Source organism: Globicephala melas, chromosome 19, assembly GCF_963455315.2.
Source record: "Globicephala melas chromosome 19, mGloMel1.2, whole genome shotgun sequence".
NCBI classification, from domain to species: Eukaryota; Metazoa; Chordata; class Mammalia; order Artiodactyla; family Delphinidae; genus Globicephala; species Globicephala melas.
Genome location: NC_083332.1, coordinates 35,873,982 through 35,900,294, shown reverse-complemented (window position 1 = coordinate 35,900,294; position 26,313 = coordinate 35,873,982). Strand labels below are relative to the sequence as shown.

The following is a 26,313-nucleotide window of genomic DNA, read 5'->3' as shown; positions in this document are numbered from 1 at the left end:
GGCTGTTAGGGAGGTCAGGTCCAGCCCCAGATGCTCTTTCCTGTTGTTCCTAATTGATGGTGATGGTCAGCCACAGTTCATCTCTTTGCTGTTTACAATTTTGAATACACAGCCGGCCAGTTTTGGTGAGAGGGACCCGAGGGATGGCTCCTGGTAACTTTCCTCTTACTTCCTTCGTTCTCCAATGAGAATCAGGGTCATCTGAGACCCTTGAGGGTCTTCAGGGATGGTGCTCCATTTGGCCTTTCCAAGCCAAAGGGAGGTATCCCCAGGGCCAGCCAATAGGTGGATAAGTTGACATAAATTGGGGAATCTGGAGAGTATGCTCCCAGAACAATCTTCAATTGAAGACTGAATAAATCTTCAAGAAATCTTTCCTTTTTCATTCGGGACTCAGGAAAATTCTTTTCTTTTTAAAATTAACTTATTAATTAATTTGGCTGCATCGGGTCTTAGTTGTGGCACGCAGGATCATTCCTTGAAGTACGCGGGTTCTTCATGGTGGCGCCCGGGCTTCTGTCTAGTTGTGGGCTTCTCTCTACAGGTTCAGTAGTTGCAGTGCGCGGGCTTCAGAACACGTGGGCTCGGTAGTTGCGCACATGGGCTCTCTAGTTGTGGCACGCGGGCTCTAGAGCACATAGGCTTAATTGTCCCGCGGCACGTGGGTTCTTAGTTCCCCAACCAGGGATCGAACCCACGTCCCCTGCATTGGAAGGTGGATTCTTTTTTTTTTTTTTTTTTTTTTTGTGGTACGCGGGCCTCTCACTGTTGTGGCCTCTCTCGTTGCAGAGCACAGGCTCCGGATGCGCAGGCTCAGCGGCCATGGCTCACGGGCCCAGCCGCTCCGCGGCATGTGGGATCCTCCCGGACCGGGGCACGAACCCGTGTCCCCTACTTCGGCAGGCAGACTCTCAACCACTGTGCCACCAGGGAAGCCCGTGGAAGGTGGATTCTTAACCATTGGACCACCAGGGAAGTCCAGGAAATTTCTTGATGATGGCATGTAATTCTGAGAGAGACCAAGGTTTAAATGTTCTCTTTTCTGTTTGCCTCCCTTGAGAATGGGTAACAACCACACCCTGAGCTTCATCTACAAGAGGTGGGGATCTGGAGAACCTTACAGTTTCAGGGAGTTGAGGGGCTGGGGTGCCGCTGGTGAAGGACGTTCTGGGAGAGAGGGACAGATATCATGGAGAGCTGGGAGGGGAACTCCGGGGCACTATGAAGGTGTCTAGGTTTCCTGGGTCAGAAAACATTTTCTTTTTAAATATTTATTTATTTGGTTGCGCTGGGTCTTAGTTGCGGCAGGCGGGCTTCTTTAGTTGTGGCTTGCAGGCTCCTTAGTTGTGGCAGGCAGGCGGGCTCCTTAGTTGTGGCATGTAAACTCTTAGTTGCGGCATGCATGTGGGATCTAGTTCCCCTACCAGGGATCGAACCTGGGCCCCCTGCATTGGGAGCGCAGAGTCTTAACCACCACGCCGCCAGGGAAGTCCCAGAAAACATTTTCTGAAGACATTATTTAAGAACTTCAATAGTTTGAATGAGGTTTGAATCATTTAGCTGTTTTCGGCCTCTTCATACCGAGTGAAGAAAGTGGACCACTGTGCATCAGAAATTTTAGTTCCCTTTTGCCCTAGGGCTTCCCCTTGGGTGGACTAATTTGAGCAGATCCCAGGAGCCCCAGAGGGGCTGTGTTAGCTTAAGAGAGTTTGTGGTCAAGTTTTGCCAACAAAAGCAGACAGTACTAGGGCCGTAGAAGCATGTGGCCAGCAGGAGTCTGAGGAGAGTTCCCGGTGATTAAGAAGCCCCCATGTTCTTGACTAATAGTGCCTTTACACGTACGAACAGAAAAACATGGGATTCTAACCCAGCCTGTCCCTTACAGGGACCAGCCTCGTACCAACAGAAAAGCCTAGGACTCTGACCTAGCTTGTTACAGAGAAACCCAGGACTCTAGCCTGGCTTTGGCTTGTCTAGGGCTCTAACCCAGTTTCTAGAGTATACTCTGAGTCCTAAGAATCAAGATCTGTCCTCATTCCGCGTCAATGGACATTTATCCAGAGCACTGGGTTTTGGAGTCGGCCTCACCACTGGATCCCCAAACCAGCAAGCAGACCGGAGACAAAACGTGTAGGTAGGTGTGCCCTGTGAGGCCTGGCTGTCGCATCTGAGGATTCAGTGGTGGTTCTGATCCAGATCTGAATCATGGCACCAAAAACTGTTCAAGAGAACTAGAGCTGGACAGAGGTTAAAGTAGTAAAGAGACATTTTATTCAGAAAGACTATTGCAATAGGGGGAGAGTGATTCAGTTAGATATATGTATATCTAACTGAATGTAGCCTCAGTCACCCAGCTCTAAACCACCACCCCCATCTCACCTCTATCTTTTCATCTAGCCCCTAACCTCCCCGCTTTTTTTCCTGGAGTCTTTTGAATTAAAGCCCAGACACCTCATTTCACAGCACAGTTTCATTCTGAGACCCTGCTGTGGCGTGAGAGGTTATACAAACAGCTCTGGATCCGAAGCCAGGCCAGGGGTTCCTGCCCAGCACGAATTTACTCACTGGGCAACCTTGAGCAAGTTATCTCCCTTCTTTGGGTTAGCCTCCTCATCTGTTAAAGGCAGATTCTGGCTCAGGTAGAGACTGAGATCCCTCGCTCAGGAAAGGAAAGGCACTGTGGGCTGGAGCCAGGCCCAGAGACCCCACCCCCACCCCTGGCGCCCCCTGCGGGCCCCCTGGGCTTCTGGTACCAAGACAGGGAATAAACAAACAAGCCGAGGTAATTTCCCGCTTCCTTGGAAACAAAGCTGGGGTGGTCTGGAGAGGGCTGTGGAGACAAGGGAGAGTGCCAGGTGGAAAAGGGCCAAACAGGCCGAGAGATGATGATTTCTCTGCCCTGCGGGGAACATCTGAGGACACCGAGGCCAGATGTGTTGATTTTGCACCCTCCCTGGTGTGATAAGATCCCCCTCGAGAGCGTGTCTTTATTCCGAGCCAGCCTGCCGAGGGGTGGACCCCAGCCTGCTCTGGTCTTGCCTCCTGTCTCCGGAGCACATCTCCTCTTATGGAAGAGCCCCAGCTGCTCTTGCACTGTCAGCGCGGCGCCCGTGAACGCACCCTCTCCAGCTGCACTCTCAGTGTCTGGGTGCCCGCCAAGCCCTGCCGCCTGCTGCCCCTCCCCGCTTGGTGGATCTCCTGCTTCCTTCCTCTATCACCACCTTCCATCCTCTCTTGAAGAGCCGGTTATTGATCTTGGCCCATTTATCAAAGTCGCTGTACTCTAATTCCATCCGTGCCACATCTTCCCCCAGGGGCCTGGCCGGCCAGTCTGTCCTCCTGGGTTTGTTAATGGTGATGCTACATGACATGGGGGCCCCTCCCAGGAAGAGCGAGTGCCTGAGATGCAGGCTCCATGTCCCTGATGAGGAAGATCAGGGGGTCTGTGCCCACAGAACCCGCCTTGTTGGAGGCTTGCCTCCATCCTGAGGTTGGAACCTGTAGGAATTTCGGTGGCTTTACTTGTATCTCCCAGTATGAGATGTGCGAAGGTTGGGGATGGGGATTCTTCTCTGCACCCTGTCTGCTACCACCATCCCCCCGCATCACTGCGAGTATCCAGAGGGCCAGAGGAGTCTGATTCACCCAACTGCCCAGGTCAGGGACTGGCACAGAGCAGGTGCCAGTAAGTGCTGGCTGCACAGATTTGCCAGGAAGGATGGCCGGCTTCTCCCTCTCCAGCCCGCGTGACCGCAAAAGCCAGAAGAACTGACTGGCCAGTCCTAGTTGAATCAGCAGCTCAATGCAGAGGGCTTGGGGAAGAAGGGCACAGAGTGTGATCTCCTGGGTCTCTCAGCATGGCGATGGGGAGCTGGCCTCAGGAAGCGCAGATGGGAGGCACAGTGGGGGCCAGAGCCACAGGCCCCCTCTCCCCACATCTTTCCCTTGGGGGCTCGGGGTGGAGTAGGGAGAGCAGGCCTGGCAGGCTGCAAAGGGCAGCATTGAGGTTAGGGCCTTACCTGACTTCTCATGTGACCCCAGGCAAGTCATGGAACCTGCTTTTCTGGAAAAGCAGAATAATCATTCCAACCCAGTTTACTTTTCATGGGTTCTTGGGAGGAACAGCTGAGAGGGTCCTAGAAAGGACTCAGAAGTGTTATAGCAGGATCGCGTCTAAATGTCTGTGCTTACGCCCTGGTCTAGGTGTGGTGTGTGCGACCCTCTGGCCAGCAGGCCTGGCAGGCCAGGTGACCCCACCCTGTACTGAGGGACCCTGTACTGAGGCATCGCTAAGGCCTCTCCCAGCCACCTTAGACGTCGTAACAGAGACTCCCGAGAGCACCGCCAAACTGTGAAGCAGGCTGGGGAAGATGGGGGCAGAGGAAAGTCATCTTTGCACCTAGTTGAAAAGAAGTGGTCCAAAACAAAATCCAGAATAAAAATTGCAATTTTTATTTGCTGAACCTAATTTTAAGCTAAAACATCAAAGTGTCTCTTCCTCCATCACTAGAAATCAGATGGCAACTGGTACTTTGCTCCCCGAGAGGGCTCGAAGAAGAACAAAAACCCCTGTGCAGCCCCTGGCCTTTCCTCTGCAGCCCCTGGGGTTGCCCGCAGGCCACAGCAGGCAGCTGGAGGCAGGAGAAAGAGAACTCTGCCTGGTGAAGGCTCCTCTCTGCTTCTTTGGGAAGCTGATGGGAAGCCAGAGGTCACAGAGCGTTGGAGGCCTGGCTTAAAGCCACCAGTCAGGCCAAGATGAAACATCTGCTCAAGTCTCCCCAGGTACCTGGCTGGGGGTGAGTGGGAGGAAGGAATGGAGAAAACTGATGCTAAACCACAAATTAGCACCCTGGGCCTTGGCCCTGAAATGGCCTCTGCTGGCATAGGAGGGGGTGAGACTACAAACAAATAAATAAAAGCGACACCGTGTCAAGGAGGGAGGATGACAGGCCGGTGGAAGCATGCTATGTCAGGCTTGAGCAGAGATGAGCCAGGGCATGATGGCTTACAAAACTCCTCATCTGGGGCCAATGGCATCAAAATGCAGACAGCCCACGGAGCTGTGGGGAAGGGGCCATTTGTTGGAGGGACTACAGTGGGGATTCAGGCTGAGTCTGGGTGGGCTCACCAGGTGACCCCCCATCTTTTGTTGTGTCTTGTTTTAGGCATAACCACCACAGACCTAGAACTAGGAAGCCCTGGCTGCCCTCTACTGGTGATTTCTGGGGATGATCGCAACGCAGCAGCACCCAACCTGCAACCCCAAAAGGGCCAAAAGAGAACCAGCTCCCGGGGAGGACCAGAAGCGGCTGCACATTTGGCCGGGCCTCCCAGTGGTGGGACTGGCAGCGTCCCCATCAGTCTGAGTGGGTTCCTCCATCTCTGCCTGGCTGTAGAGGGCGGGGCCCAGGACAACGAGGGCCTCTGGTGCTCACTTCAGAGGCATCGAGAAGAATTTGTTCCCAGACTTGCAGCGGATCTGCTCGGCGTGCGCACGCAGCAACGTCTCGGAGTCTTCAAACTCACCCACGATTTCCTTAAACCAGGAGAGGACCATCACGTTAAGGGGAATCAGGGACCCCGAGGGCACTGCAAACAAAGCCAGCCTACTGAAATCCTTCAGAGGTTAGGCCTGTTCGGGGGAGGCTGAGGGCCACGCAGGCGCCAGGCTCTCCAGGTTACCTTGTCTAATCAGCTCTGCAGTCTTGTGAGGTCAGTCCTATCATCCCAACTTTGCGGGTAAGGAAATGGATGCTCAGAGCCCTGGACCACAGAATCCAATAAAACCAGGCTTGGGACCTGGGTCTACTGGAGCCTGAGACCGGAGCTCCTTGCTGCCTCCAGAATGATTAGACCAAGAGCAGATGTGGCTACTTGATGATGGCCCACGGGCTGTGTCCCGTCTGCACATGTGTTGTCTGGCTCGCAAAATGTTTTCTTAAAAAATACATATTGGTTGCCAGCATTTGAAAATAGAGGGATTACCCACAAAAATTAAGATTTCTGGCTTCTCTTGAAAAACAGAAGTGCTTGCAACACGAGGTCCACATTCCTGCATGGCAGCTGCCTGCACCAGGGGTGAGTACCGGCTTCTCTGAGGGCACTGACGGGAAAGTGAAAGATATCCCCTACTTATCACAATATGAGAAAGGCTGTGAGGGTGGACGTTCTTTAGACCTGGTGCGTTTCACTCATTTCCAGCACCTGCCAGGCCCCTGGGAGCACCCGAGCCTTTGACCTCTGGGTGAGGGTCTAGGACTTCAGGGGAGGCCCGCAGCATCCTCTCAGATTAGTGTTCTAGGGCAGGGCTTCTCAAATTTTAACGTGCACACAAATCCCTAGCGATCTTGTTAAATTCTGATTTCTTAGATCTGGATTGGGGCTTGAGTGAGTGTTGCTAATAAGTTCCCAGGTGGTCTGGGACTGCACTGTGAGGCGCAGGGTAAGGTGTTGGGGTCTCTGGCTATGCCAGTTACTTCCTATGCCAGGATTCAGGTTTGCATGCCTAATCCTCAGCGCCTGTCAGCTCCCCTCCATCCCCCAGCTTCTGGGGTTCAGCACCTTCCATGCTCCTGCCCTGGGAATTCACCTGTAGTTCCCGCAGGCACTGCCCTTCCAGCTGGAGACGTGCATCACCCACGCACCAGGCCAGACTGATGTGGAATGAGGGGTCCTGCAGAGGAACGGCGGGGAGACAGGCGGTCACCTGGAGGTCGTGGCAGGCGCAGACATCAAAGCAGCTCTGTGACAGAGTTGTCACGGTATCCCTGCTGCATCCCTGACCTGATTCATGGGAGACTAGATCCTCAGTGTTGATCCCAAGCACCCTCCACAGACAGATAAAATAGCCCTGGATTGGTCCCTGCTATGGACTGAATTGTGTCCCCCAAATTCATATATTGAAGCCTTAACCCCCACTGTGATGGTATTTGGAGAAGGGGCCTTTGGGAGGTAATTAGGTTTAGATGAGGTCCTAAAGGTGGGGCCCTCATGATGGGATTAGTGCCCATATAAGAGACGGCAGAGAGCTGCTTCCTCTCTCTTTCCATCATGTGAGGACACAGTGAGAAGACGGCCATCTACAAGCCAGGAAGAGAGGCCTCAACAGAAACTGACCGTGATGGCACCTTGGTTTTGGACGTCTAGCCTCCAGAACTGTGAGAAAGTAAATTTCTTTTTTTAAATCATTTATTTAGTTAGTTTTGGTTGCATTGGGTCTTTGTTGCTGTGCACGGGCTTCCTCTAGTTGCAGCAAGTGGGGGCTACCCTTCGTTGCAGTGCGCGGGCTTCTCATCGCGGTGGCTTCTCTTGTTGCGGAGCCCAGGCTCTAAGCACGCGGGCTTCAATGGCTGTGGCGCTCGGGCTCTGTTGCTCTGCGGCATGTGGGATCTTCCCGGACCAGGGCTTGAACCCGTGTCCCCTGCATTGGCAGGTGGGTTCTTAACCACTGTGCCACCAGGGAAGCCCGAGAAAGTAAATTTCTATTGTGTAAGTCATCCAGTCTGTGGTATCTGGTTATGGCCGCCTGAGCTAAGACAGTCCTGTTCTGAGGCTCTCCTTTACATATCATAGAGAGTCATTACCTCTGGAATGTGGAAGAGAACACACGTCCCAGATTTAATGTTTTCTGATCAAAAATATTTCAAGAGATGACATACTTTTTAAGATGAACAAAAACCAAAATGTCTAAAATTATAAAACTATAAATTATCTCCACTCAAATTCATACTTATATCTCTCAGCATGATTTTAAAAGAATATATCAAGCAAAACCACTGGCCCTTTAAAGCCTTGATATTCGACTTGGAGTTCAAGTTCCCCTAGAGGGCACGGGGCAAGGCACAGGAAGGCACAGGAAGGTATGCGAAGCTGCAACTCTACCTGGAGTGTCAACGTGACTAAAAAGTATTGGGGAAAACTACTTCCTAAAAAATATAAAAATAAACATGGATACATTATAGAGTAGAAGACATAAATCTCATGCATATTGAAGAGAGAACAGAAGATTTGTAAGAAATGTTGGACCTCCGCTGGGCTGCATCCGACTATACCTCAGACCCTCAACTCTCCAGGGTTGTGTGTCCTCTGAGGGCTGGCCGAATGGACACTTCCCACGGGCAAGTTCTAGAGGGCTCTTCGGTTTGCCTCTAACAAGGGTTTCTTTAAGACTGATTTTATTCCTATTAGAGATGGGTCAGTGGAGAGAAAAAGACGCTGCTGATTACCTGGTAGAAAGTGGTGAGGTCAAACTCCTCCATGACCCTGTCCACCTCTGAAACCAGGTCCAGGAATTGGGTGTGTCCCGAGGTGACCTCGAGTCCAACAAAGGTCCTGGGGGGAGACAGAGGTGGAGACCACACGGGCATGAGACGCAGCCTGAGAACAGAAACCATCCTCGAGGGGGCAGAGGATGCGACAGAGGAAAGCCGGGAGGGAGGGAGGTCTGGGCCGTGAGTTCAGTTCGTTTCCCTGCTCTCCGAGCTGGCTCTCCATCCTTCCCTGGCTCTAATCGCACATCCCCCCTCCTTCCCCAGGGTCTAAGAGCCCTAGCAGGGCCGTCTTCATCTGCTGCTGCCAAGGCTACGGACCCCCAGGCTGTGGCGCCCAGGCTTGCCGGCCTAGCTCCCATGTCGGACTCTTTCTCCAGGGCTTCCCTCTCTGGCACTTCCCTCTCCCTCCCGTAAGCACCCTCTAATCTCTAAAACCCCTCCCTTGAACCCACACCCTCAGCCAGCCCCCATCCCCTGCCCGGTAAAACGCGCGTTCTGACGATTTGTTTCCCTCGGCAGTCTCTCACGCCTCCCCGCCCATCTTCAGTCCACTCGGCCAGGAACCGCTCCCGTCAAAGCTGCCAACCACCTGTGTTCCTGAACTCAGATACTTGACTCCTCCCTCCCTGAAGCCCTTTTTTCTCTTGGCTTCCAAGAGACCACCCACCACACAGTCCTGGTGTGACCCCACCTCTGGCCTCCTGTCCAGTCTCCTCTGCCGCTCTCTCCTTTCCAGCCTCTAAATGGTCAGGGGCTGCAGAGCCGGCGACGCCTGCCCTCCCCCGCAGGCTGATCTCACCCAGCCCTGCTTTCAGTATCACACAGCCCGATGGCTCCCACATTTCTATCTCCGGCTGGCACCTCTCCTGTATACCCACTTGTGTGTGCGACTCTTCCACCCGGGGGTCTCACAGGCGGCAAAATACACCAGGTACAAAGCAGAACTTCTCATCTTCCTCCCACAGGTGTTTCCCATCACAGACAACGGGGCCATTTGTCTATATTTACCTAGCTGTTCAAACCCCAAACCCAGGAATCTACTTTGATTCTTCCCCTTACTGTGCACAGACCCAACCCACTGGTAACTCCAGTTGATTCTACCTCCAGTATATCGGGAATGTGTCTGCTTCTTGGCTCTTCCACTGCCATCGCCCTAAGCCAGGCCACCACTGGCGCCTCACCTGTCTCCTGTCTGCTCTCCCTGCATCCAACCTTGCTCTTTTAGATCTTTTCTCCACTCAGGAGCCACAGACACAGACAAGATAGGGCCGGACTGACGTTTACAAACGTAAATCGGATCACGTCTCTGCTTAGATCCCTCCGATGGCTTCTGTGACACTGAAAATCCAAACTCCTGACCTTGACCTTGAAGGCCCTGCGGGAGTTAACCCTGCCTGACTCATCTCCTCACACTCTCCCACGTGCTCCCCAAGTTCTGCTTCACTGGCCTCCTCCAACATGCCAGGCTCTTTCCTCCTCAGTCACCTCCTTGGCTGTGTCCTCTGCTTGGAGGCTCCTGGGGTAGCTCTTCCCAAGGCTGATTCCTTCTTGTCCTCATGTCGCCATCAAATGCCACCTTGCTAGCGCCCTCCTCGGCCACTTGCTCCAGACTATCGTTTCACACGATAGTTATTAACGATCTCATTTCCTTGTTTATTGTCTGTCTCCCCTGCAGAATGTGAGATCCCACAGAGCAGAGACTATGCCGACCTTTTCACTGCTGATCTGTAGTGTACAGCAAGTGCCTGGCACCGGGAGGTGTTTAACAAGTTTGTGCAGCATAGAATGAATGAATGAATGAGCGAATGAGTACTCTTCTCAGAGGTGCTGAGAGCAGAAGGCAGCTCAGATCCAGTGAGTGGATCTGACAGGGAGGCTTGCTTTGAAGCCTTGATAACAACAGTTTCTTCTTATGTTCATCTCATCCTTGAATGCTTTTATAAAACTTGTTTTGTTCATCTGAGCTTCACAACTGCCCAATGATGGATGCTTGGAAATGGGACAGGATGTGATGGATGATGTGACAGCTTGGAAATGGCAGGTCACAGAGGTTGAAGGTATGAGCTCAACGTTAAATTGCAGGCAGAGCTGGTCAGGCACCCAGGTTTTCTTTGAGTCTCAGACTTTTCCCACTAAACCAAGATGTTGTTCTCTCCCTCTGCTCCTCCTCCCATGCTCCCTGAGTTATTTTTCTTAATGAAAGGTTCAGATTTGGGAACAGTTGCCCTTGTAGTCATAGGGCCAGTTAAAACACAAACAAACAAAAAATTGAGAGAGACAAGGCCTCCTCAAGTCTTTACTCCAAAGAATCCTCTTCTGGAAACAACTGGGGGCAGAGTGGGGAGACCCACCTGGTCTTCTCTTGATTGGTGTAAATCTTTACCCGGTCGGCAGTAAAGCAGAATCTGAAATTTAGAAGAAGGACCACATTTCAGGAAGAATAATAAGGAAAAAAATCAGAGAAAATAGTGTATATTAAAAAACATCACTTTGAAAATTCAGTTAACTCATTTCACATTTAGTATTGTCACCCTATTATACAGGTGGTAAACTGAACCCTAAAATATTAGAGCTGGGCAAGACCTTAAATAATCACCCAGTCCAGGTAACACATAGCTTGACTCAGATGCCAGCAAAAATTTTACTTTATTAAGAGCAGCTGATTCCAATAAGCGATTTGCGACTACCCCAGCTTTACTGATGGGAACTGAGAAAGTCATTAGGCCGGTGATAATAGATCACTTAAGAGCCAGTTTTTTTCTTTGCAGGTTAACAAAAACCAATTCTGATCCAGTCTAAGCAACAAGAACATTTCCGTGTGCCTGGGCTGAGCTTGGGGATCCTCATACAACTCTGCGAGGCAGGTGCTATAATGACACCCATTTTACAGACACAGAAACTGAAGCTTGGTGAGGCTGAATTTGGTGAGTCACAATTTGAGCTTCAATCTGCCTGATTCCAGAGCCCTTGCTCTCACCTGATGCTTTAGTGAGGGGTCTCTGTTGGTGTGAGATTGCCGCAGAAATACCGTCACCCACCTCTCAGATCAGTTACACGGGGACCATCAAATTCTGCCAGGTAAGTGCTCTGACCCTGGCTGGTTCCGCCTGTGTTCTCTGGGACACCAGGTGATCTCAGGGAACAAACTGGCTTCCTGCCCTTCCTGGACCAACTTGGCAAATCCCATTACAGGAAACACTCATTTTACAGGCTCCAGGCCAAGCTCTCACCCTCATCTGAGGGAACACAACAACCCAGCTTGCCGGTTAGAATCTCACAACTTGTCCGAGGGCACGAAGTCAGTTAACTTTTGGCTTTCCTGTCAGCCTTCAGCCTCCTAGTGCATCCCTTCTGGGGAAAATGTAAGGGGTGATAGAAGCAGCAGGAGCTCGGTTAAGTGTAGAGTACCTGCCAGATGTCCTGGGGTGGACATGGGGCGTTTGCACCCAACTATAAAGGGTAATTTTATGCATTGACTTGACTGGACTAAGGGTTGCCCAGATAGCTGGTAAAACATTATTTCTGGGGTGTCTGTGAGGGTGTTTCCAGAAAGATTAGCATTTGAATTGGTGAACTGAGTGGAGCAAATTGCCCTCTCCGGTGTGGGTGGGCATCATCCTACTTTTCAGAATAGAACAGAAAGGCAGAGGAAGGGCAAATGCACGCTCTCTCTGCTGGAACTGGGACATCCAGCTTCCCCTGCCCTTGGACGTTGGGGTCCTTGGTTCTTAGGCTTTCAGGCTCATATCAGTCATTACGCCACCGGTCCCCCCACCCCTCCCCGGTGCTCAGGCCTTTGGACTCATGCTGAATGACACCACTGGCTTTCCTGGTTCCCCAGCTTGCTGTTGGCAGATTTGGGACCTGACCTTCATAACTGCGTGAACCAATTCCTACAGTGCACTTCCTCCTATCTCTATTTACTCTCTCTATCCTGTTGGTTCTGTTTTTCTGGGGAACCCTAATACAGGTGTTGGCACTGAGAATGGTTCTACAGGAACAGAATTTTAAGGATGAGTTTTCTGAATTGGTTCTGGGGTTTCTGGAATTCGCTCTCTAATCTGATTCGATTCAAAGATGCTAATGACTGTTATCTCCAGTAGTAAAGAGAGCACTGATAGGCTGCACGGACTGTTTCTGGAGATGTGAAAATGTCTTCCTTGATACCACTCATCAGCCATTTATTAGAAGCAAGGAGCTGAGTGACCCTATATGCTACTTGCGAACATTTTTGGAAAACTAAGGAATATAATGATGTTGGTTGGCTGCTCCTAATGTTGCTGGACAAAGTGGTGAAATGAAAAGATGAGCTCAGGGTATTGAATTCCCAACTCAAGCATAAAGGACGTAAGAGCTTCTCGTGTGCCCTAAAGGAGACCTTGATTCCCTGTAGCTGCAGGGCTGAAATTGCTGAAAATCAAATCTGGAACCTTATCCTGCCATTTGCTGAATTATAACACAAGTTGAACTCCTCAAACAAGCAGGATTTTACAGTTACAGTGAGGGCACTGATTGGGAAAGTATGGGGACTTGTGGGAAACTCTGATGAAGCTCGGCATATTGAGCCCTTAAATTCTTTTTTTTTTTTAATTTACTTTATTTTATTTTTGGCTGCATTGGGTCTTCGTTGCTGCGTGCAGGCTTTCTCTAGTTGCGGTGAGTGGGGGCTACTTTTCCTTGCGGTGCGTGGGCTTCTCATTGCGGTGGCCTCTCCTGTTGCAGAGCATGGGCTCTAGGTGCACAGGCTTCAGTAGTTGTGGCTCGCGGGCTCTAGAGCACAGGCTCAGTAGTTGTGGCACACAGGCTTAGTTGCTCCACGGCATGTGGGATATTCCCGGGCCAGGGCTTGAACCCGTGTCCCCTGCATTTGCAGGCGGATTCTTAACCACTGCACCACCAGGGATGCCCGAGCCCTTAAATTCTGATGAGTCTTCTCCGATGCAGTGGAAGTGTCCTCCCCCACCTAGTGTTATGGACCTTTCCACCTTTGAGGGGATTAACCCTGCATTGCCTGAGGAAATGGTAATGGCCTCCCCTGAGGCAGATGCCAAGAAAATGCTGAGTCCCCTCAGGACCCACCTCCAACACCCCTCTTTGCTTCTAGACCTATAACTAGACTCAAGTCCCAGCAGACCCCCTAAAGGTGAGGTACCATGTGTGGCCCACGAGGAGATGTGCTACACTCCAGAACTATTTGAGTTTCCTAACATATACAAGCAGAAATCCAGGGGACGTGTGTGGGAATGGATATTAAAGGTGTGGGGTGGGACTTCCCTGGTGGTCCAGTGGTTAAGAATCCGCCTTCCAGTGCAGGGGACGCGGGTTCAATCCCTGGTCAGGAAATTAGGATCCCACATGCCGCAGGGCTACTGAACCTGAACGCCACAACTAGAGAGCCTGTGTGCCGCAACTACAGAGCCCACATGCTCTGGAACCTGCGTGCCACAACTAGAGAGAAGCCCGTGCACCACAATGAAAGATCCTGCATGCCGCGACTAAGACCCGACACGGCCAAAAATAAAAATAAGTGAATATTAAAAAAAAAAAAAAAGGTGCGGGGCAACGACAGAAGGATCAAAAGTGGGATCAGGCTGAATTTACGGATATGGGCTTGCTAAGCGGAGATTCGGCATGTAATGCTGCAGCTCCGGGAGTTGGAAAGGCGTCTGTTTGGTTAGGTGGCTGAAACACGGACCAAAAGGTGGCCCACAGTGAGTGAACTGGAGATACCTGGCCCGCAAGGTGGGCGTAGTTACCGTAAAGGACAGCAGAGTCGAAGCAGCAATCAGAAGTCTGACTTGTGCAGACACAGGGTGTTGACTGTTTCTAGAAGTGACATAGATAGGAAGCCTACCAAATTCTTCCTTCATCTGTATAAGCAGGAAAGTTCTAGGCCAGGTGAGCCAAAGTCTAACTTGAATCATAAAGGCAGAGTCATGGCCCCTCAATTCCCAGAATGGAGCCAGTTCACAGACCCAGAGCCGCTTGAATGAAGGGGAAGTCGGGTCCCCTTGAGGAAGGACCCCGGTACATTACTACAAATTTATACTGTTAATCTTTCTCCCAGCCTTCCCCAAAGGGACCTATGCCATTTTACCAGGGTAACTGCGCACTGGGGAAAAGGAAATAACCAGCCTTTGGGGAACTACTGGACATTGGCTCTGAAATGACACGAACTCCTGGAGACCCAAAATGTCACTGTGGCTCATCACTCGGAGTAGGGGTTAATGGAGGTCAGGTGATCAGTGGAGTTGTAGCTCAGGTCCATCTCACAGTGGGCCCAGCGGGTCCCCAAACCCATCCTGTGGTTATTTCTGCAGTTCCAGAATGTATAATTGGAATAGACATACTCAGCAACAGGCAGAATCCCCACACTGATTCTCTCACCTGTGGAGTGAGGGCTATTACGGTGGGAAAGGCCAAGTGCAAGCTATTAGGGCTGCCTCTACCTAGGAAAATGGGAAATGAAAAGCAATACCGCATCCCTGGAGGGACTGCAGAGATCAGCGCCACCATCAAGGACTTGAGAGATGCAGGGGTGGCGACTCCCACATCTCCATTCAACCCCCGTTCTGTCTGGGCAGAAGACAGACGGATCGTGGAAGATGACAGTGGATGATCATAAACTGATGATCGGAGGTGGTGGCTCTTCCAGATGTGGTTTCATTACTTGAGCAAATTAACACATCCCCTGGTTCCTGGTTTGCAGCTGTTGATTTGGCAAATACATTTCCCTCCATCCCTGTCCATAAGGACCAGAAGCAGTTTACTTTCAGGCCAGCAATGCACCTTCACTGTCCTACCTCAGGGCTATAGCACCCTCCAGCCCTACGTCCTAATTTACTATAGAGGGTTTGCTCACCTTTCCCTTCCACTAGATATCACACTGCTCCAGTACATTGATGACATTATGTTGACTGGACCTAATGAGCAGGAAGTGGCAACTACTCTAGACTTATTGCTAAGACATTTGTGTGTCAGAGGGTGGGAAATAAATCCAACTAAAATTCAGGGCCTTCTACCTCAGTGAAATGTCTAGAGGTCCAATGGTGTGGGGCATATCGAGATATCCCCTTTGAGATGAAGGATAAAGTAGTTTTGAAATAAGGTATGTACCTTTTTTTTTTTAAACATAATGCTATCGCACACTTTATAGACATAACTTTTATGTGCATTGGGAAACCAAAAACTTCGTGTCATTCACTCTATTTTATTCTGGAACAGAACCCACAGTATCTGTATCTGCTCTGAATCAGCAGCCACATATGGTGCTGTTTCTCTTGTAGCCAGGATTCACGGGGCCAGGAGTCAAGGGGTAGAAATGGGAGTGGTACCACTCACCATTGCCCTAGTGATGCATTAGCAAAACGTTTGCTTCCTGTTCCCACAAGTTCATGCTCTGCTAGCCCAGAGGTCTTAGTTCCGAGGGAGGAATGCTTCCACCAGGAGATGTAGTGCTTCCACTGAACTGGAAGTTGAGACTTGCCACTCTGGGCTCCTGTACCTTTGAATCAACAGACAAAAGAGTTACAGTGTTGGCTGGGGTCATTGATCCTGACTACCGAGGGGAAACTGGACTACTACTCCACAATGGAGATATGGAAGAGGATATCTGGAATACAGGAGATCTGTTAGGGCATCTTTTAGTATTACCATGCCTACTGATTTCAGGCCAAGGAAAACTACAACAACCTAATCCAGGCAGGATTAGTAATGGCCCAGACCCTTCGGGAATGAAGATTTGGGTCACTACCCCAGGTAAAGAACCACAACCATCTGAGGTGCTTGCTGAAGGCAAAGGGAACAGAGAGCTAGGTAGTGGAAGGTAGTTGTAAATATCAGCTACGACCATGTGACCAGTTACAAAAATGAGGGCTATAATCGTCATGAGTATTTCCTCCTTACTTTGTTATGAATACATCTGCGAGTATATATACACAGGACACCTCAGGGACATTGCAGATTTGGATCCAGAGCCCCACAGTAAAGTGAGTCACACAATTTTCTGGCTTCCCAGTGCATATAAAAGTTACGTTTATACTACACTGTAGTCTATTAAACAAAGCCATTATGTCTAAAGAAACAATGTACATACCTTATTTTTAAAATACTTTATCGCTAAAAAATGCTAACCATCATTTGAGCCTTCAGTGAGTCATCATCTCTGCCGGTGGAGGATCCGGCCTCGATGTAGGTGGCTGCTGACTGGTCAAGGTGGTGGTTGCTGAAGACTGGGTGGCGATGGCAGTTCCTTAAAATAAGACGACAATAAGGCAAACGATGAAGTTTGCCACATCGATCAATTCTTCCTTTTATGAATAATTTCTCTGTAGCATGCAATGCAATGCTGTTTGATAGCATTTTACCCACAGAACTTCTTTCAAAATTGGAGTCAATCCTCTCAAACCCTGCCACTGCTTTATCAACTAAGTTTACGGAATATTCTAAATCTTTTGTTGTCATTTTAACAATCTTCACAACATCTTTACCAGGAGTAGACTGCATCTCAAGAAGTCACTCTTTTGCTCATCCATAAGAAGCAACTCATCTGTTAAAGTTCTATCACAAGATGGCAGCAGTTCAGTCACATCTTGAGTCTTCACTTCTAATTCTAGCTCTCTTGCTGTTTCCATCACATCTGCAATTACTTCCTCCAGTGAAGTCCTGAGACCTTCAAAGTCATCCATGAGGGTTGGAATCAACTTCTTCCAAACTCCTGTGTATGTTGATATTTTGACCTCTTCCCATGAATCACAATTGTTCTTAATGGCATCTAGAATGGTGAATCCTTTCCAGAAGGTTTTCAAATGACTGCCCAGATCCATCAGAGGAATCACTATCTATGGCAGCTACAACCTGATGAAATGTATTTCTTAAATAATAAGACTTGTAAGTAATAAGACTTGAAAGTTGAAATTACTCCTTGATCCATGGGCTGCAGAACTGATGTTGTGTTAGCAGCATGAAAACAACATTGATCTCATTGTACATCTCCATCAGAGCTCTTGGGTTACCAGGTACATTGTCAATAAGCAGTAATATTTTAAAAAGAATCTTTTTTTTTCTAAGCAGTATGTCTCAACAGTGGGCTTAAAATAGTCAGTAAACCATGCTGTCAACAGATGTGCTGTCATCCAGGCTTTGTTGTTCCATTTATAGAGCACAAACAGAGTAGACCTAACATAATTCTTAAGGGCCCTAGGATTTTTGAAATAGCTAGTGAGCATTGGCTTCAATTTAAAGTCACCAGCTGTATCAGCCCCTAACGAGAGAGTAAGCCTGTCCTTTGAAGCTGTGAAGCCAGACACTGACTCCTCTCTGGCTATGAAAGTCCTAGATGGCATCTTCTTCCAATAGAAGGCTGCTTCATATATTGAAAATCAATTGTTTAGTGTAGCCACCTTCATGAATTATCTCAGCTAGATCTTCTGGATAAGTTGCTGCAGCTTCTACATCAGCACTTGCTGCTTCACCTCACGCTTTTATGTTATAGAAATGGCTTCTTTCCTTAAACCTCATGAACCAACCTCTGCTAGCTCCAAACTCTTCTTCTGTAGCTTCCTCACTTCTCTCAGCCTTCAGAGAATTGAAGAGGGTTAGGGCCTTGCTCTGAATTAGGCTTTGCCCTAAGGGAATGTTGTGGCTGGTTTGATCATCTATCCAGACCACTAAAACTTCCCCCAAACCAGCGAAACGCTTTCTTATCATTCTTGTGTTTACTGGAGTAGCACTTTCAATTTTGTTCGAGAACTTTTCCTTTGCATTCACAACCTGGCTAACTGGGACAAGAGACCTAGCAGCTTTCAGCCTACCTCTGCTTTTGACATGCCTTTCCTCACTAGGCTTAATCATTTTTGGCTTTTGATTTAAAGTGAGAGATGTGTGACTCTTTCTTTCACCTGAATACTTAGTGGCCGCTGTAGGGTTATTAATTTCAACATTGTTGTATCTCAGGGAATAGGGAGGCCCAAGGGGAGGGAGAGAGATGTGGGGTAATGGTAGGTTGGTGGAGCAGTCAGAACAAACATATTTATCAATTAAGTTTGCCCTCTTATATGGGTGTGGCTCCCGGCGCCCCAAAACAATTACAATAGTAACATCAACGATCACTGATCACAGATCACTACAATAAATGTAACAATAATGAAAAAGCTTGAAATATTGCAAGAATTACCAAAGTGTGACAGACACAAAGTGAGCAACTGTTGTTGGAAAAATGGCACTGACAGATTTGCTCAATGCAGAGTTGTCACAAACCTTCAGTTTGTAAAAAATGCAGTATATGTGAAGCATGATAAAACAAGGTTTGCCTGTACATATGTTGAGCAGATATCTGTTTTCTTCTCTTATTCCCTTACCATGTACCATAATATGTAGTGACTTTATACTAGTATTCAAGTATTGTTAATTTTACATCATAGTATTCAAGTTATGGGCTTTTAGAAGAGTAAAAAGTATCGCCCAAGATTACCTCCTCTTCTGGGGAAGGGATTAATGCATTTTCAGATGTACACTGGACGTTGTATCATGTTAGGCAGAATTATGACCTTGTTGTGGTCTTAATTTAGAGATTAAGTATGGTTTAAGAAGATGCATATGTGTCAAGTTGATAAGGGGTGGACTTGAGATGGTTAATTTTATGTGTCCTCTTGACTGGGCTAAGGGATGCCCAGATAGCTGGTGAAACATTATGTTTGGGTTTGTCTGTGAGAGTGTTTCTGGAAAGACTAGCATTTGAATTGGTGAACTGAGTAAAGCAAACGGCCCTCCGCAATGTGGGTGGGTGGGCATCATCCAATCTGTTGAGGGTCTGAATAGAACAAAAAGGCAGAGGAAGGACAAACTCCCCCTCTCTGCTTGAGCTGAGACGTCCATCTTCTCCTGCCCTCTGACACTGGCGTGCTGGTACTCAGGCTTTCAGGCTCACACCAGGACTTAACACCATCAGCCCCCTGATTTTTAGGACTTTGGAATCAAACTGAATTACACCACCTGCTTTCCTGGTTCTCTCCTTGCAGATGGCAGACAGTGGACTTCTTGGCCTCCATAACCACATAAGCCAATACCTATAACAAATCTCCTCTTATGTGTATCTGTATACATCTTATTGATTCTGTTTCTCTGGAGAACCCTGACTAATACATCAACCAACACCCTTTCTCCTGGTGATCTTATATAGGAGGACTGCTCTCCCATTTTGTGCTGGTAGAGTGGTCAACCTGCCCCCACCCAGGGGTGTGTACTTGACAGGCCTGGACAATCAGAGCATAGCATTCCCTCAGTCACAGCCATAGAATCAAAGGTGCACTACCCACTCTTGGTCATCTTAGGCTCAACCAGTCAAACCTGAAGAGGCCACCCGGCCCAGCTTCCTTCAGGATACAGGCTAGGAAACACTGCACCAGCAGGGCAGCACCAGGGAGGGCCAACCCAGTGGTCCAGGGGCTGTTCCCTAAATGAGCAAGAGAACAAGCTATATCCACCCACCCCAGCCACCCTGGGGAGCAATACCTCTTGTAATAGCCCTTGCGCAAAGTTTCCAGAGGCCCAGCAAGGGACCTGCCTAGGTAGGGAACCACCGCATGCAGGGAGGCCCAAGCCATGGTTTCCCAGGAGGGGCTTAGTTCACTCACAGTCTTCCCAGCCCAGACATGACGTGCTCATAAGTCATTTTTACCATAAGTGACGTGGCCCAAGAACACATCTGGCATTCTACCTTTATCCAGGGACCCAGCTAGAAGCAGGATAACTGAAGCATTCTCATGTAGAAGGGGAAAGGACTTGCTGCCATCTGACGTCTCCCGGTCCCATGTATGAAGCCAGTGCTACCTCTAAACATTTTAGTTACACCAGCCTATAAATTCCCCCTGTTTAAGCCACTTTTGGTTGGATTTCTGGCACCGGCGATCAAGAGGGTCCTGACTAACATACATGACTCAATAAAAAGAGGGATGGGGGCTGGATTAGGGAGAGAGATGAGTTTTAGTCCTGAGTCGCTGGCTAACTGACTGAATTGGAGCAAATCCCTTCCTCCTCTGGCCCCGAGTAGGGGCTACACAAAATGGGCAGTCCTCCAATGGGGCAGAGTAGTTCTATGGAATTCCTGGGCCTCGGGCCTCCTGAACTGCGAGGGTGGGGCTTTGGCTAAAAGACTTCTGTTTTTATCTCTCTTACCCAGCTACACATCAGGGATCTGTGTAACACCTCATCAGAAGAAAGGACTCTGCAGATAAGACCAGGAGTAGAAAACCACCACCTGGATGGCTTCTTAGGCTCCTACTGGAACCAACATTCAGAGGATCCAGAGGAGGATTTCTGGGCTCTCTCTCTCCTGCTCAGTGATTCAACAAACACCCATTTGATGCCTATAGTGAGCAAAGCACCTGGACAAAAGCTGTGGGGTAATTCAGAGAGCAGCCGCATTCCTGGCCTGCAGGAACTTGGGCTCCAAGCGGGAGATGGGACATGGGGATGACTGAGTATGGATATGAGGATGAGTGGAACAAGCACTGGGGTGTAGACAAGCACAGGACAGCAGGGTCCCTGGGCCTGAAGAATTCTGGAGGAGATACCAATTGGGACAGCCTCAGTGAAGGAGCAGTGCTTTGATCTGGCCAAGTCTCGAAGGAGGGGCATTTCTAGTGGAAAGAAGAGGTATGAAATAGTCAAGGGAAAAGAAGCCTAGGCTGGCAGATAAAACCAGAGTGGGGGTGAGCTCTGATCGTTCGCCAAGTGCCACGTTGAGGGTATGCGTGATCTCATTCACTCTCACAAGTCCCCCTCTGAGGGAGCCACCACCACTCCCCTGACCCGCACACAGGTAAGGCTCGGAGGCTTCCAGAGCTTACGTGGCACGCCCAAGGGCACATGGGATGAAGCGCGCAGCAGGCGGCTCTGGGAGATGTTCGGTGTGCTAACCTTTAGGTTTGCCTGCTTGAAGGGGTAGTGCATCCCACAGGTCCATCCCCACAAGAGCTCAGGACAGGAAGAGGAGCCTTGAAGGGGAGGGAGATGAGGGGCAGAGGGAAGCACTGGGCACTCACCTCTGGAAGGAGGCCACGCGGTCTTTCAGAGCCTGCACGAAGGGGAGGATCCAGTGATGGCGCAGAACCACGCTCTGGGACAGGCTGAGGTGGAAGGCCTCCATCCTTACCAGCCGGGGGACGTATGTCTGTGCATGGGGCAGCAGCACGTCAAGCAGGTCCAGGAACTCCTCCGGGGCTTCATCTGGAGGGGAGGAGTGGAGAGGGTGGGCCATTCTCTTAGCCAGGGCGGCATGGCTGGATGAAGCCCAGAAGGCGGAGAAAGGCTTTTGAGAGTAGCCTATGTCTATGTATTTCGAATAATACTTTAATATGCATTTATGGCTACAGAAGTAACACATACATGCTCTTTGAAAAGAATTCAAGTGAGAAAAGAAATATGTGACAGAGAAAGTAGGGGCCCCTGATATCCTACCACGTACAGCAGTGGTCTCCAAACTACTGTGATTGCACAGGCCCTTAGTCAACCAAGCTTGCCCACATACCCACAATAAATGTGTATTTATTTCTAAATTACAAACATGTGCTACACTGCAAAATTGTGTGTGTTATAAAATGCACACTTGGAACAACAGAAATTTTAAAAGATGAGATAAAGAGAAACACATTAAAAGGTTTTAATACTTTTCTCTCTAATGGATCATCTTGATCCCGTCCCCAGGCACATACAGCCCACTTTCAAGATACTACCCTAGAGATAAAGGCTGTCAAATGTGATGCCTATTTCCCCAGCCTTTTCTCAGTGCATGTACTAACGTATATATCTTATTTGTTAAAAAAGATGAGGGCATACCAGTTCTTCCATTGGCTTTCTCCATACAACACTACATGTTGGACAGCCTTCCTCTCATTACATAAATCAAGCCCATAATTACAGCTCCACAGTAACCCATAATCAGAAACAGTTCATTTTTTTAATCAGACATTTAGAATCTCCTGATCGTTCATAAAGACAAAGAATGCAACAAGGACCACCACTGTATTTTCACAGATTATTCACTTTTTTTAACCAAACATGTGACTAGAGCTGCATGGTTAATAGTCTGCTCACAACTAATAACTTACTGGATTTGCTCAAGTGCCCTGTAGAGTATGCAGTAGAGAGAATCATTCTCATTCTGTGGATGGGGAAATGGAGGTTCCAAGAGTTTACCTGATCTAACACAATGTAATAAGAGCCACCACATTCTCCGTGTATCATGCTAAGAACTTGACATAGATTATCTGATTTAATCTTCACAAAAGTCCTAGAGGATAGGTATTACTACTATCCCCATTTTAGAGGAGACTGAGGCTCTGAGAAGTCAGCAACTTACTAAAGGGCACACAGAGCAGTGGGTACTGGAGTGAGGTCAGACTCTGAACCCTGGGCATTTTCTGCCTGCCACTCACTCATTAGGGCTAGGGTGGGGTGGGACTGGAGGCCAGCACACCGACATCCCTCTTTGAAATAAAGTACCAGCTACAGCTGCAGTCTGGGATGGCCTTGACACTCTGCCCTAGACCCTCCCTTGGTCACATCCTCATGAGCAGGGAGAACAGTATACACAGGGTTAGTAAAAAATATTTCAGGCAACGAATTCAAAACTGAACTGTACAGCACAGGGAACTCTGCTCAATATTATGTAACAACCTAAATGGGAAAAGAATTTGAAAAAGAATAGATAAATGTATATGTACAACTGAATCACTTTGCTGTACACCTGAAACTATCACAACATTGATAATCAACTACATCCCACTGTAAAAACAAAGGCCAGAAAACCTGAAACCAAGTTAACAGAAAAATTCCCTAGTTTTTGAAACTTGTTCTCTCTCTGTTGAGTTAATCTCTTTCCCACCACCAGTGTCAGAGGTTTCTGGCTTCTTCCTCCTTGTTGGGGCCAGCTTCCTCCCATAAGGGGCACCTGTCAGTGTCAGCCACGTGCCTGTCATGCGTTACTCACATGGTACATAGACGTGGGTGGCCCAGTTGCCCCGCTCATGGGGAAAGGTGCGCACCCGGCCCCCATGTTTTGTGCTATCATCCTCAGGCCTCTCCTCGGTGCCTGGGAACATGTCCAGCACACTGTCGGGTACTGGCAACTTCTGGCTGGGAAGGGGGCTCTGGCCCCTGCAAGAGAAAAGAAGAAATCAAGCACATTTAGCCTCTTAGCATTCTCTACCTCTGTACACACAATGAAAGTTGTAACACCTTGTACCAGGTGAGTCTGCGTGTCTATTTCTCACCAGGAGCTGTAAGCAGCTTCTAGATAACCACAAAGCTCTTTCCCCAACACTGTCTCTTTGGGGTCTCCCAACGGCTCGCGGAGGCAGACTTTAGCAGGGAACGTGGTCCCCATGGTTAACAACGGGGCAAGTGGCAATATGTGGTTCAGAGGTCACATGCCCTAACTGGACAGGCCTCAGCTGGAAGGACACTTCCTAGCTCCGTGGACTTGGGCAAGTCACTGTGGGCCTCAGTTTCCTCATCTGTACAGTGCACTGCAACCTGATAGGGCTATTGTGAGATGAACCGGGACACTGCTTGAAAAGCACTCAGGATGCACCAGGCTTGGCAATTAAGAACTGAAGCTCCACAAAGTAGGAGACTTGGATGGTTTTGCTCACTGCTGAGTCCCCAGTCCCGAGCCTGGCGCAGAGAGGGTGCTCAATGAATACATACTGGATAAAGGAAAACACTCTCCAAATGAGGAAGCAGACCTAGGGTGGTACAGCGGTGCGCGCCGGGAGACGAGTGGGCCAGCGGCGGAGGCTGGACCCGAGCCCACGTTTCCTGCCTCCTAATCTTGGCCCAGCCGGGTGGGGGCACTCCGGGGCTTTGTCCAAGGCTGTCCTCCGGATCCTCCTTTCCCCCGGTGCCCCTTTTCCTTCCCTTGCGAGCAGCCCGGCACCCTCCCCAACCACCCCAAAGCTCGGGTCCGGTCCGGGTGCCAACCCGCACCCTCCCCAGAAAGTCTTCCTCGCTCCTCACCGACTGCAGCCTCTAGTCCCCGGCCGGACCCGGGCCCCGGCCTCAGCCTCATCCTCGGAGCCGCTGCTGCTGTAGCCCACCAGGGGCGCCGCACTCATGGGGGACCCCCTTCGCTAGGGCACAGCCGGCCCGCCAGCAGTCGAACCACACCCGGAATTCCTCTGCGCCGGAAGTGCTCTCCAGGGGGCGGGGCCCGGATTAGCACCGCCTCAGGGCGGGGTCTGGGGCGGGGCCCGGCAGGACTCGAGCCAAGAGGCTACCCACCTAGACTACGCTTGCTGGCTCGCCGCGCCTTGACCACTACCTGGACCCTCCCGGAACCGCCATCCTCAGTGTGCCCATTAAACAGATCGCTCTCGGCTCTGACCTCTCTGTCCGCTGCTCGGTCTGCAGCAGCTCGGGACCTCCCAGCAGCAGATGGTCCCTGGGTCAGAGGTCAGCGCATTAGACCCATCGGAGTCTAGTGCCCTCACCCTTGCCCTCGCCGTCCGGGCGGGGTCAGAGGTCCCGGGGCCTCTTCCTCAAGCAGGCCCAAAGTACGAGCTCCGGGGTCCCATCCCCTAAGAGCGAGCTGAACAGTCAGAGGCGGGTCAGTTCCAGAAGTTCAGAGTCTAGGAGGCCCCTCCTCTCAGGTTCAGGGGTCGGACCGGGGACTGGGTCCTGGGAGCTCCCACCCTTATGGCCGAGTAGGGTGGTCAGAAACAGAGCGCCCTCCCTGGATCAGCTGAGGCGTGCCGGCCGAGCGACTGGAGAGCCGGCCCGGCGCGCGCGGCTGTCCGACCCGGCCCGGCCGCGGGGTCCCCGGCAGGGGGCGGCCTCGCTCCACGCCGCCCGCTACTCCCGCTGCCGCCGCCACCCAGGCTGCCGCTCCTCCCCCCGGCCCCGCCTCCCTGGCCCCCGCGCCGCCCGCCTGTCCGCCGGTTTCTGCAAGGCCATCGGTCCGTCCGCCCGCCCTCCCAGCGCTCCTCCGCCCCGGCCCCGCTATCCCGGCCGCGCACGTCGCTTCCTCGGTTCCGGCCGCCGCTAGCCCGTTCCCGCCCCCGAGCCGGACGCCGCCGCTACGCGAGGCCGGGGATTGGCAGAGCGCGTAGGCCGCGCTGCCGCGGATGGAGTCGGAATAAAGGGGCGGCTGAGAGAGCAGCTGGTGGCCACTCGCCCTGAGCCTGACCCCGCGGGCGGCCTGGAGCAGGTGAGCGGCTGGGCGCCCGGGGCCGCGGCTGGGCGCCCCTCCCGCGCCCGCCGCACCCCTTCCCCAGCCGGCCCGGCCGCCCCTCCACTCCCTCCAGCCCGACCCTGCGGCCTCCTGAGCTCCTGGGCGGCCCAGGCCGACCTCGACGCGCAGCTGTCTCCCGGGCCAAGCCTGCAGCCCTGGGGCCTTTTTAGGGCCCAGTCGCCTGCGGGGCCGGCCCTCGGGCCGCAGCGGCCTGTCCATTCCCGGCGAGGGCTGACAGGAGGCAGCCCAGCTGGGCCGGCGGGCATTGCCGGCAGGGAGGTGATCGGCTTTCATTCGGTTTCCCAGGGAAGAGGAAGGGCTGGGGTGGGGCTCAGGTGGGGGCCTCCGCTTGCTGCCCTCACCCTAGTCTCTCATCCTCTTTGCTGAGTGATCAGAGAGGCCTCTGGCCGCACCTTCCTGGAGGGGGGACAGGGTGGGCAGCTGAGCTGGGGGCCTAGGACCGTGGACCCTGTGTGGCAGCCATTCATGCCGGAAAAAACAAAAACAAAAAACAGTTGGGTTGGCGCAGCCTGACCTAGACCTCGCTCAGAGTAGTTCTGCTTCCCTCTTTCCTGGGGAGGCTTCAGTACCTGCTCACTCATGCAACCTGCTGCCTCCACCCAGAGCAGCGGCTTCTTTACTTCTTCTCTTCCCAGAAAGATGCTGAGGTTGACAGCTTTTAGCCTGACTCTTATGTTTCTTTAGCAGTTAGAGGCCAGGCTGGCCTGTAAAGGCATCCCCTTCCTTCTCTTTTCATTGGGAGAAAACTTAGAAACTTTTAAATGTTAGAGGCAGAAGAGCTGGGAACCTGAA

General features: G+C 50.8%; 2 protein-coding genes across 5 annotated transcripts in view; one reads left to right on the top strand and one right to left on the bottom strand.

The window, feature by feature from the left end:
• CFAP20 (cilia and flagella associated protein 20) overlaps nucleotides 1-21,937 on the top strand; it is a 108,719-nt gene extending 86,782 nt beyond the window's left edge. Inside the window, exons 13-18 of the mRNA XM_060289681.2 lie at nucleotides 790-4,782; nucleotides 5,166-7,165; nucleotides 8,535-8,680; nucleotides 8,790-10,327; nucleotides 11,039-11,194; nucleotides 20,449-21,937. The gene's annotated coding sequence lies outside the window, so the exon portion shown is untranslated. The remainder of the gene's footprint in view (nucleotides 1-789; nucleotides 4,783-5,165; nucleotides 7,166-8,534; nucleotides 8,681-8,789; nucleotides 10,328-11,038; nucleotides 11,195-20,448) is intronic.
• Nucleotides 4,430-24,716, bottom strand: USB1 (U6 snRNA biogenesis phosphodiesterase 1). 4 transcript variants are annotated; one of them, XM_060289680.2, is made up of 7 exons: nucleotides 24,655-24,716; nucleotides 23,260-23,426; nucleotides 21,314-21,497; nucleotides 10,622-10,675; nucleotides 8,226-8,331; nucleotides 6,590-6,673; nucleotides 4,430-5,536 (listed from the first exon to the last, which is right to left on the bottom strand). In XM_060289680.2, the coding sequence occupies exons 2-7, from the start codon at nucleotides 23,369-23,371 to the stop codon at nucleotides 5,432-5,434; spliced, it is 645 nt and encodes a 214-aa protein (XP_060145663.1). In that variant the 5' UTR covers nucleotides 23,372-23,426; nucleotides 24,655-24,716; the 3' UTR covers nucleotides 4,430-5,431. The 4 variants fall into 4 exon arrangements, 3 of the variants coding, with proteins under 3 accessions (XP_060145663.1, XP_030703798.1, XP_069900457.1); XM_030847938.3 differs by lacking the exon at nucleotides 24,655-24,716 and adding an exon at nucleotides 24,288-24,450; XR_009560157.1 differs by lacking the exon at nucleotides 24,655-24,716 and adding an exon at nucleotides 24,288-24,450 and having other exon boundaries at nucleotides 5,471-5,536; nucleotides 6,590-7,420.
• Between the last annotated feature and the right edge of the window lie 1,597 nt (nucleotides 24,717-26,313).